Source organism: Lates calcarifer, linkage group LG11 (genome assembly GCF_001640805.2).
Source record: "Lates calcarifer isolate ASB-BC8 linkage group LG11, TLL_Latcal_v3, whole genome shotgun sequence".
NCBI classification, from domain to species: domain Eukaryota; kingdom Metazoa; phylum Chordata; class Actinopteri; family Centropomidae; genus Lates; species Lates calcarifer.
This window is the reverse complement of record NC_066843.1, coordinates 50263-62203: the sequence shown is the minus strand read 5'-3', so window position 1 is coordinate 62203 and position 11941 is coordinate 50263. Positions and strand designations below refer to the sequence as shown.

The 11941-nt window shown below is 51.7% G+C and overlaps 1 protein-coding gene across 1 annotated transcript; it reads left to right on the top strand.

The window, feature by feature from the left end:
- Positions 1-402: 402 nt before the first annotated feature.
- On the top strand, positions 403-11278 carry LOC108873260 (suppressor of cytokine signaling 7-like). The gene is given in 11 exon segments (XM_018661432.2): positions 403-2933; positions 4784-4845; positions 6396-6438; positions 6440-6498; positions 6621-6758; positions 6869-7008; positions 7327-7495; positions 8490-8618; positions 8701-8836; positions 9002-9144; positions 9230-11278. Coding segments are annotated over 10 exon segments (2748 nt in total). The 5' UTR covers positions 403-1182; the 3' UTR covers positions 9123-9144; positions 9230-11278.
- Positions 11279-11941: the final 663 nt, after the last annotated feature.

Genomic DNA, 11941 nt, shown 5'->3' with positions numbered 1-11941 from the left:
TGTAGTTCTGTTCCCAGTGACCCCTGAGGCAACAGGTCATTAGTTCTATTAGATCTAACTTGTTGAAGGAAAATGAAGCTTAAATAAAACAAAGTCCAGAGAGAAGACGAGCTCTATCATATGAAGTGGACAAAATAACGGTTCAACCAGACAGACCAACGACAGTTGACAATGAACTGAGTTCAAACATCATGAGAGCGCCACCTGCTGTTCTTATCATGTACTGACGTGTTTCTCCACAGAGGAACTGTCAGCCATAAAACTGACCTTTACAAAAATAATAAAATAAAAAGTCACAAAGTTCTTCACACTGTAAAATAAACAGATAAAGATGCAAATACAATAACTGATGTGTTTCTAGGATCAGAACAGTTTTTATTCTTTAGTGACTCTGTCTGAAGGTAAAGGTGTGTTTAACCTGAAGCTACTCTGTCACGTGTGTTTGTGTTTGACCAGTTTCCTCTCGGACAATAAAGTTTATCTGAAGCTCAGTGAAGCAGAATGTGTTCCTATTAAAGAGAGCAGCACAGACCAGTGTTTCCTTCAGAGCTTCACCTCACCTGTCAGAGCCGCAGGTGAGTTCACCTGCTCAGGTTTAATCCAGAAAACGACTAAGTGAATCAAACCTGTGGTTTTATGACTAATCGATTAATCGGTAACAACCAGGAGCTCTCACGTGTTTGTGTCAGAGAGAGAGAGCGAGCTCCGGTAGTGACGGAGGCTCCCCGGTACCGGGAAGTGTTCAGCTGTCCAAGGTTTCGCTTTCGGGGTTTCACCGTCCACGGCGTGAACGCGCCTCCGTTTATCAATCAGCACCGATCGATTATTGATGCCGCCGCTGCGCAGCCGCCCCGCGCGCCCCCCCCCCTCACCGCCACATCCGTGTTGTCTGACCGGAGGATGAGTCGGTAGGACGCTAACAACTAGCTAACGTTACCGAGCGGCGGCACCGGGCGGGTTTCTGATGTCTGTTCGTGTTCTGTCGACGTCCAGCGGAGCCGTTACCGTCACGAACCCGTCCGGACGTTACATGTTCGTCGGTCGGTGCTCCGCCGGGCTGCCCGGTTAGCTCGGCGGCGGGATGCAGCCGCTAGCCGCCGTTAGCTCCGCAGCCGTTTATTTATCTCGGTGTTATGTAAGCGCGGAGCCGTGTAGCCGCGCAGCTAACGTTAGCCTGTCAGCATGAACGACGCGCAGCAAGAAATGTCCCCGGACTTCGTCCTGATGCGGCTCGTGTCCGCGGCCGAGTACGACCGACTGGACGAGCCCGACGACCTGATGTCCGGGGGCGGCGGGTTCGGGCCCGTTAAAGCCGTGCTGGGACACCACGGCGGCGGGTTTGATCTGGACCCCAGCGGCCCCTCGGCGGGCCTCGGCTCGGCCTCCCCGCACTACAGCTCGCCGCTCCCCGGAAAAGGCGAGCTGGACGGCGGGCTGGTGCTGACGCAGGCCCCGCCGGGCTCCGAGGCGCCGCTGTCGCCTCCGCCGCCGGAGGACTTTGCGGTAGCGGCCCAGCGGTTCGTGGACTTCCCGGTGCCGCACGGGCACGGTTCCGGGGGGCACGGGTCGAGGGCGCAGCTGATGGTGTTTCAGAACCTGCTGCGGTCCGGAGACCGGATCCTGGAGTGCGGGCTGGAGCAGCTGCCCCCGGGGTTCCTCCGGGAGGAGGCAGAGAGACAGAGACAGCAGCTGGACTCGGGATCAGGAACCGGTCCCGGCGGCACAACAGCCGGTCCCGGGCCCGGAGGCGGGAAGGACCAGAACTCACACTGTATCCCGTCTGCAGAGGAGAACCTGCAGCCGCCGCCGCAGCTCCTCCAGTGGCACCCGGTCCTCAGACTGTCCAAAGGCTCTGACGGGTCCCAGACTCCTCAGCAGGGCGTCCCGGCTCTGAACTCTGAGTCTGGGTCGGTCCTGTGCCACAGACACCGCCTGCTTACAGACAGACTGGCTAAATGGCCCCCGGGCCTGCTGGACCAAGCCCTGCGCCTGGGTCTGCTGGAGCCCAGGAAGAACTGCCCGGCCGGGGGAGAGGACCCGGTCCTGGCTCTGGCCCGGAGGCTGGGTCAGCTGGGTGAGGGGAGGGAGGGGGGAGGAGGAGGTGGGGGGGAAGATATGGTTCTCCCGCTCCCTCGGTGCTCCTGTCACAGCGTCCTGGCCTCGGGGACGGGGGGCGAGGACCCAAGTGAGACCAGCGATGCCCTGCTGGTCCTGGAGGGTCTGGGGTCCGAGGAGGTGGGGGAGGCCAGGGACAGGGGGGATGTGGGGGACACTGAGAAAGGAGAGACATCTGGGGGGGCGGGGCCGGTGTTCTCCAGCGGGACTCTGAGCGGTCTGATGCGGCAGGTCCACAGACTGGCCGAGGAGGCGGGGGTCTGCACCGACCAGACCTGCAGGTCCTCGCTGGCTGTCCTGGGTGCCGCGGTGTCCTTACCCCCCTGCGTGGACTCCCGCCCCCCTGTTGGCACCACCGTACCCTGTCCTTACCCCCCCGTCCGCCCGCAGGCCCCCCAGGCAGCAGTGACCCTCAGTGGCCTCCAGGTCTCCCCCGACCCCCTCCTGTCCTCAGGCCCTGACCCAATCCACCGCCCCCAGCATCAGCACCAGTCCCGGTCCCAGCCCCAGAGCCGCGCCACCACCCCCAAACTCGGCGTGGCCTCAGGGGGAGCGGGGCGGTCTGCCTCCCCCCTGGTGGTCCTGGAGGGGGAGGTGGGAGGAGGGAGGGACGGGGAGAAGACGCCGCGGGGGAAGTCGAGGAAAGGGGGGTCCCTGAAGGTCCGGCTCAGCAAACTGTTCAGGACCAAGAGCTCCAGCGGGGGGTCGGGGGGGCTCCTGGACAAGAGGCCGTCCCTGGCCTCGTCCACCTCGTCCGGGGGAAGTCTGCTGGACGTGTGGGGGTCGACCTGCAGCAACATGGAGCAGGACAGCAGCAGGTAAGAGGCCCGCGGGGGGGGGGGGGCTTATTGCCATGACAACAGGTAAACACTGACCTGAGAGCAGCTGTGATGGATACAGACAGGTGATCAGGGACTGATCAGTTAAAGGTTCGTTTAGATCAATCGATCAAACATTCAGATTTTCTCTGTTTTACATTTTTGAAACTGAAAATGTTTCAGTTTAGACTTTGAACAAACGACTCATTCAACTGATTAATCCAGAATCATTATTATTGATTATTATTGAACGCTGATCATTTGGTGTAACTTCACACAGCTGTGGATGGAAATAAACTGCTGTTCACTGGCTTCAAGACTGAACCATCAAACGTCTGTTCAGTGGTCGCTCTGACAGGAAGTGAAACCGAGCTGTAAACATCAGACTGACGACTCACTTATAAACCACATGTGCAGCAGCAGGTGGAAAAGCAGAGTTCTTATTTCTGAAAATGGAAAGTCGTGTTTCTCTTCATGTGAAAAGCGACTTGTTGGTGCCACAGTTTGATCTGGTGTTGAATCTGCAGACGTCTGCTCAGAGTCAGAGCTCACCATGGCTCCGACTCACTGAGTAAATGATTCACTGCATCTCTGTTTATGGGAGAAGAAGATCTTCATCCTCAGTCTGACAGTGAAACAGCTTTAGGTTCAGACGACCTCCTGACCTCTGATCAGCTGACTGAGTCCGTCTCTCTCCGACCGACTGAAACTCCTCGTTTCATTTCTAACGAAGCAGCTGAAACTGAAGACTCGCTGAACTCAGACTGTTAGCTTAGCAACATGGCTACAAACAACCCACAATGCAACACTCTAACAGACTGTTTCACTCTAACAGACTGTTTCACTCTAACAGACTGTTTCATTACATTACAGCCAGTTTGGTTCCTTTGTTTGCAGAAAAAGAGACTAACTGTAAGAACGACTGGACTCAGATCTCAGGTTGTTTTCCGTCTTTCTTCATTAGATGAATCCTCAGGTGTGTTTGAGTGTTTCCTCCTCTGACAGAGTTAAACTCTGTGGCAGGACGTCCTGCTCTGCACTCAGACGCTCTCACCATTATTTAGGTAACTCTGGGTCTGTTCATGTATCTGCATCTCACAGAGAAGTGCTGGATTGTCACGTCAGTAACGCAGTGCATTATGGGCCCTTTGTTCACACAGGTGCGACGGACAGAGAGTAGACGGACAGATTAAAAAGTGACACGTATCTGATTTCACCTCTGAATGACTCAGAACAGTTTAGGTCAAAGATGTGGAGATATTAAAGATCACAAATCAACGAAGAAGAGCTGACCGTGTTTGAAGACGTGACGGACAGCAGCTGGTCAAAAGAATCGTTCAGAGGTGGTTTTAAAGACAGAACCAGGATCTCCTGGGACCAGGATCTCCTGGACCAGGATCTCCTGAGACAGAACCAGGAGATCCTGGTTCTGTCTCAGACGCTCTCACCATTCTGTCTCAGAGTGTGTTGGAGTTTGATGTTTCTGAATGTTTCAGGTGAAAATCTGAAGCAGTGATTTCTCTCCAACACCAGACATTTGCAGACGTCAGTTTCCTGTTCTGGTCTCAGGTCAGAGTTTAACTCACATTAAACTTCAGAGGACTTTTTTTTTTTGGTATCTGTCGTCATGGTGATGATCATCCTCACTGCTCAGCAGAGAGAGACGAGGCGTTGCTGCCATGGCGACGGCATTGTTTCCACAGCTCAGTGTGAACAGATCACTGAGAGTTAACGTCTGAGTCCTGAACAAACACTCTCAGGTGTCAGGTGTGTCATCAGGTGTGTCATCAGGTGTGTCATCAATCACTTACTCACTTGCTCTCAGTTTAACCTCTGATGTCTCCCATCAGGCTGCAGGTGTCCAGACCTCACAGTGCCTTCTCTCCGGTGCCCTTCAGTCCTGCTTTCACTGGTACGTCTGAATATAAGTTACTGTGTCTGTGTGTGTGAGAGCTATTTTTACCTGACTCTGTTACTCTGTAACTCTGTGACTCTGTGACTGTAACTCTGTGACTCTCTGACTGTGACTCTGTGACTGTGACTCTCTGACTGTGACTCTGTGACTCTGTGACTGTAACTCTGTGACTCTCTGACTGTGACTCTGTGACTCTGTGACTGTAACTCTGTAACTCTGTGACTCTCTGACTGTGACTCTGTGACTGTGACTCTCTGACTGTGACTCTGTGACTCTGTGACTGTAACTCTGTGACTCTGTGACTGTAACTCTGTGACTCTCTGACTGTGACTCTGTGACTGTGACTCTGTGACTGTAACTCTGTAACTCTGTGACTCTGTGACTGTGACTCTCTGACTGTAACTCTGTGACTCTGTGACTGTAACTCTGTGACTCTCTGACTGTGACTCTGTGACTGTGACTCTCTGACTGTGACTCTGTGACTGTAACTCTGTAACTCTGTGACTCTGTGACTGTGACTCTCTGACTCTGTGACTGTGACTCTGACTCTCTGACTCTGTGACTGTGACTCTCTGACTCTGTGGCTGTGACTCTGTGACTCTGTGACTGACTCTGTGACTCTCTGACTCTGTGACTGTAACTCTGTGACTCTCTGACTGTGACTCTGTGACTGTGACTCTCTGACTGTGACTCTGTGACTCTGTGACTGTAACTCTGTAACTCTCTGACTCTGTGACTGTGACTCTCTGACTCTGTGACTGTGACTCTCTGACTCTCTGACTGTGACTCTCTGACTCTGTGGCTGTGACTCTGTGACTTTGTGACTGTGACTCTCTGACTCTGTGACTGTAACTCTGTAACTCTGTGACTGTGACTCTGTGACTCTGTGACTGTGATTCTGTGACTCTGTGACTGGGTGTTTCGTCTCAGGAGGTTTTTCAGAGTCGAGGTTCAGGTTTCTGTTCTGCAGAGGAGTCTGTGTTCAGGGTCAGGTCCTGGTCTCAGTGGAATCAGACTGCAGGTCCAGGTTGTTAGTTTCACACCTGGTCTTGGTTCTGCTGGAGGACTCAGGTAGAAACCAGGATTGTGGTTCAGGTTTCTGATGATGCTCAGTCAGTAAAAGAAAGATGGAGGACACAGTCTGATCCGGTCCACATCACAGAGTGGTGTTTGAACTCCAGTAGAACCCAAACTATCAGGAAACAGGACAGACCTGCAGAGACCCGGATGACCTGTACAGACCTGGTTCTGATCATGTGGACTGAATAAGCAGGTTTCTGTGGCTAACATGAAGTTCTGGTTCCAGTTCTCTGCTCCAGCTCATCTTCTTCTTCTGATTAAATGACGTCTGTTTCTTCTTCTGTTTCTAAAAGCTGCTGCTGCTCTAACATTTCTACTGTTCTCTGCTCTAACACCTCCTGTCCTCCTCCTCTCCTCCTCTCGCCTCCTCTCTCCTCCTCTTCTCCTCTCTCCTCCTCCTCTCTCCTCCTCCTCTCTCCTCCTCCTCCTCCTCTCTCCTCCTCCTCCTCCTCTCTCTGTGTGTCCAGGTGAGACGGTGTCTCTGGTTGATGTGGATATTTCTCGGAGGGGGGGAACTCTCTTCACCCCCCGACTCCTCCTCCCCGCCCAGACGGAGCCTCAGTCTGCTCGGTACTCCTCCTCCTCCTCCTCCTCCTCTGCCTCTGCTTTCTGTTTTCACCTCCTCTGTTTGTGTCTGTGCTGCTTCCTGTGTGGTCATGTGACTGAGGTCATGTGACTCTGTGTGTCCTCAGATGATTTCGGGGGTCCTCCTCAGCAGCAGGGTCCGTTCCTGGAGCGCGGCGTCGGGGCGTCGATGCAGTCTCTGCCCCCCCGACCTCTGGCCCTGCCCCCCCCCCTGAGCACCATCCAACACAGCCTGAGCCTCAATGGTGACACATACACACACACACACACACACACACACACACGTACACACACACACACACACTCTCCCCCCTCACCTGTGGACAGGTGAGTCTGACTCTGTCTCTGTCCTCAGACACCTTCCTCAGAGGTCTCCCTCGGCCCGTCCCTCTGCGTCCTGACGGTCAGCACCTCCCACCCAGACTCGCTGCCCGCTGTCCCCTCAGTCGACCCGACGCCAGCAGCTTCGCCACCAGCCTCAGAGAACTGGAGAAGGTGGGGGCCACGCTCAGTTATGAGGGGGGGGGGGGGGGGACAGACACAGGAAGTTTAATCAGAATAAATCAAGAGAAGAAGACGTGTTGTCAGCTTAGAGAAGAAACTCAATAATAAACTTTATTAACAATGACAAATATAAAACAATAAACAGCTGAAGTGAATGAACATAACAGATCATGAAACTGATCTGAGTATTGATCAGTATCAGGAGGAGGAGGAGTCACAGACTTCCTGTTTCCTGTTTCAGCTGTTTAACTGATTAACAACTGAAACTACTGTGTGTGTGTGTGTGTGTGTGTGTGTGTGTGTGTTCAGTGTGGGTGGTACTGGGGACCGATGAACTGGGAGGACGCTGAGATGAAGCTGAAGGGGAAACCTGACGGGTCGTTCCTGGTCCGGGACAGTTCAGATCCACGATACATCCTGAGTCTGAGCTTCAGGTCCCAGGGAGTCACACACCACACACGCATGGAGCACTACAGAGGTAACACCACCACAGAGGTAACACACACACACAGAGGTAAACACACACACACACACACACAGGTAACACACACACACACACAGAGGTAACACACACACACACAGAGGTAACACACACACACACACACACACACACACACACACACACACACAGAGGTAACACACACACACACACACACACACACACACACACACAGAGGTAACACACACACAGAGGTAACACACACACACACACACACACACACACACAGAGGTAACACACACACACACACACACACAGGTAACACACACACACACACAGAGGTAACACACACACACACACACACACACACACAGAGGTAACACACACACACACAGAGGACACACACACACCACACACACACACAACACACACAGAGGTAACACACACACACAGGACAAAGATAAAAATCTCTCCTCCTCTCCTCCTCTCCTCCTCTCCTCCTCCTCCTCCTCCTCTCCTCTCCTCCTCTCTCTCCTCCTCCTGTCCTCTCTGTCTCCTCTCCTCCTCCTCCTCCTCATCTCCTCCTCTCCTCCTCTCCTCCTCCTCCTCCTCTCCTCCTCTCCTCCTCCTCATCTCCTCCTCTCCTCCTCTCCTCCTCCTCCTCCTCCTCCTCATCTCCTCCTCTCCTCCTCCTCTCCTCCTCCTCATCTCCTCCTCTCCTCCTCTCCTCCTCCTCCTCCTCCTCCTCCCTCCTCCTCATCTCCTCCTCTCCTCCTCTCCTCCTCTCCTCCTCCTCCTCTCCTCCTCTCCTCCTCCTCATCTCCTCCTCTCCTCCTCTCCTCCTCCTCCTCCTCCTCATCTCCTCCTCTCCTCCTCTCCTCCTCCTCCTCCTCCTCCTCCTCCTCCTCCTCTCCTCCTCCTCCTCCTCCTCCTCCTCTCCTCCTCTCCTCCTCTCCTCCTCTCCTCCTCCTCTCCTCCTCCTCCTCTCCTCCTCTCCTCCTCCTCCTCCTCTCCTCCTCCTCCTCCTCCTCAGGTACGTTCAGTCTGTGGTGTCATCCTAAGTTTGAGGATCGTTGTCACTCTGTGGTGGAGTTCATAGAGAGAGCCATCATGCACTCCAAGAATGGGAAGTTCCTCTACTTCCTGCGCTCCAGAGTCCCTGGTAACTCACCGACCAATCAGCTGTCAGTGTCACCTCAGCTGTCTGTGTTCAGACCAATCAGCTGTCAGTGTCTGTGTTTCAGGTCTGCCTCCGACCCCGGTCCAGCTCCTGTACCCGGTCTCCAGGTTCAGCAGCGTTAAATCTCTGCAGCATCTCTGCCGCTTCTGCATCAGACAGCTGGTCCGTATAGACCACATCCAGGAGCTGCCGCTGCCCACGTGAGTCCACCTCCCCCAGACCCTGAACCCTGAACCTCTCTATATATCTCTACCAGACTCCATTGACAAAAACAGGGATTTAACCAGGAGCTGCTGGAATACCAGTGCCTCCATCTGTTTCTGGTCTCTTTACTGTTGTTGTTGATTTGTTGTCTCTCTCCTCAGGCCTCTGATCGCCTACCTGAGGAAGTTTTATTACTACGACCCCGAGGAGGAGATCAACCCGACACTGAAGGAGCGAGGACCAGAGCCAAGCAGCCAGCCGGGGGTCGAGTCCCAAACGTAGCACTGGAGCCCGAGAGGACGGCGTGAGTCAGAAACTGTAACGACTCGTCTTTAACATACGACAGACTGATTCACTGCAGTAACACGTTTCTCTTCTCCTCCCTGCAGTTATTTTCCCTTCTTTATTTTGTTCCTCGTGTTTTTCGATCAAACATTCGAACTGGTCTCACAGACTGCAGCCAATCAGCTCCCTCCGCTCAGTCCTGTATCCGGGCCGGAGTTTCAGATGATCCGCCCTCCTCCGGGGCTCTCTGATTGGCTCACGGGGAGTCGACACTGGTGTGTGTGTGGAGGGAGGGGGGCAGGGGATGTGGAGACTCCGCCTCTCTTCTGATGTCATCACTGAGCAGCCAGACTTAAGGAAATGTCACCGTTAGCGACGACGACGACGCTAAAAATCTCTAAAAGAAACAAACAAAGAAGTTCAGTGTGAGGAGAGAAACATTCAGTCGCCTCCAGGATCCTCCGACCTCCAACACCTGAAAACAACTTCACAGCTGTAACTCTGGAGGTCTTTGTCAGTCCACGTTCATTAGGTCTGAACCAGGTCTGAGTCCAGTTCACCAACGTTACGGGAACCAGCTTAAACACAGTTTTAACTTGAAGTCCCATGATGGAGGATCAGAGCCACTGTTGGAGAAAAAGTTATTAAATCAGGAATTAAGTCATAACATTAGAGGAAAACTGTCATTATATTCAGTGGGGCTGAACCCGACTCAGATTTGGGTCTTCGATGCGACTGTTCGGGAGGTAGAGACTCAGACAATAACGGCTTCACAGGATTGTGGATTTGTCCCAGTAGATGAGGATCAGTTACAGATCCAACTAAATGAGTTAAATCCGCCTTTAGCTCCTTTTCTCACCTCAGCCAGGTATTAACTCCACCACTTCCTGTGACCGTTGTTTCAAATTAAAAGCCCTGCAGAGTCCTATAATTACAAATTCATAACTTTGCAGCGGTGACAATAATTAAATAATCCTCCTGCTCCATGTCTCTCCTGTCGGGCTGCGGACTCTGTCAGTCTGTTTAACTCTCTCTAACTCCGGTAGTTTTCTCTTTAGCTGTGAACCTCTCAGCAGGTAGAACTCACCTGAGGACGACAGGAACGAGTCGCTCTGCTTTCATCAGGTCTCCATCACTGTTCTGGTTTGTTCATTTTAAGACCAGGCTCAGTAAAGTGAAGTGAAAGTTGTATCAGGGACTCTCTGATGCACTGATGCAAGGTTCCTGTGAGAACAAACTGTTATTGAAGCTCTGAGCTTTAACAGAGAAGTTAAACATGGAGTTAGTTTTATCTAATCGTTAAATAATTCATCAGTGTTTTATTTGTTGGGTCAGATTCCTTCAGTGTTCAGGAGGTTTTTATCAGGAGCTGAATTTTCCTCAGACGTCTCCTCATCTTTAAAACAAACAGACCAGCTGATTACAACCAGAATGAAACAGGTTCATGTTAAAAATCAGTTATTTTGATGGTATTCTGCAGACACAGGACGTCAGGAGGAGCTGTTTCCTCGTTTCTCTGATAACGTCAGATCCAATCAGTTCAACTCCATCGCCTGGTCAAAGGTTACAGATAAAGTGACAGAGACTTTGGTTGAGAGAAGACTCCAGAGTTAGACTCCAGTGATTTGATTTCTTTATATCCTGTGATTATTTTTAACGTAACATTGGCTCTGATCCTCCGTCGCATCAGACAAACAACTTCAGCTCCAACAAAACAAAACTTCAGTCAGAGGGAAATCAGCACAGAAGCTGTTATCCTCAGGATGACCATGGAGACTGACTAAAAGCTCTTCACAGACGTCACCTCAGTAAATTTGAATGGTTCAGCAGGGAACACATCAGGTCATGTGGATTGTTTCTGAGAACAGATGAGACCGTGGACTGAGAAAGACCTCGACATCTGAACATCGTCTCTCAGCTCAGTGTTGGAGAAACTTCATGAAGCTCGTGTCTTTAACAAAAAGTTCTGTTTACACCAACATGTTGAACAGTTGATAAAACTCTCTCCTCACCAGGTTTGTTCAGGTCTGACCTTTGACCTGGTCTGTGTTGATGTTTAGCTGATGAAGACAGTGTGAAACAGTCAAAATCTCCAGAACTGAATGAACCCTGTGGTGAGGATGTTTTATAAACTGCTGAACAGTTTTAATTTATTCATCAGTGTTTGTTCTGATTCAGCTGTTTGATGTTTGATGACCTGTCACCTGCTGTACAGCTCCACACGGGACCATTTAACCTTACACAACTTTTATGTAGCAGTAACAGTTAAACTGGATTTCAGGACGAGGATCAGTTTAGGTTTTGGTCTGTTTTGATGGATGAAGTTCAGTGTTCGTCTCTCAGGTCTGACAAGACTAAACAACTCAGTAGAGCTCTGCAGGACTGATCCTGAAACCAGGAAGTAAGTTAGCATGTTAGCACTTCCTGTTCCCTCGTCCCAGAGTCAGTGTGTTTCTGGTTAAATGTCTGAAATAAGGTCTGTGGTTTTAACACAAGCTCAAGACATTTTCAGGTTTTATTCTCCGACATAAAATGGGTCAGTAAATCCCCCACTCCTGATGTTTGAAGCTTTTACGTGTCTTAAAAAAGGCGGTTGCTAACGAGTGTCTAAATGAGACTACAGAGGTTGTCGGGGACGTTAACATGAAAACCCATCTACTCACCAGTCCACCTTTACAGCCTCGGTTGTGTTTCTACTCACGCTCTTTCAAACTCTCACTAACTTTCTAAGAAGAAAGGCTTTTGTAGAAGAGCTCAGAGCTAAATGAAATGACCAGTTGGAAGCTTAGTGGTGGAGACGTTGACGTCATGGGACC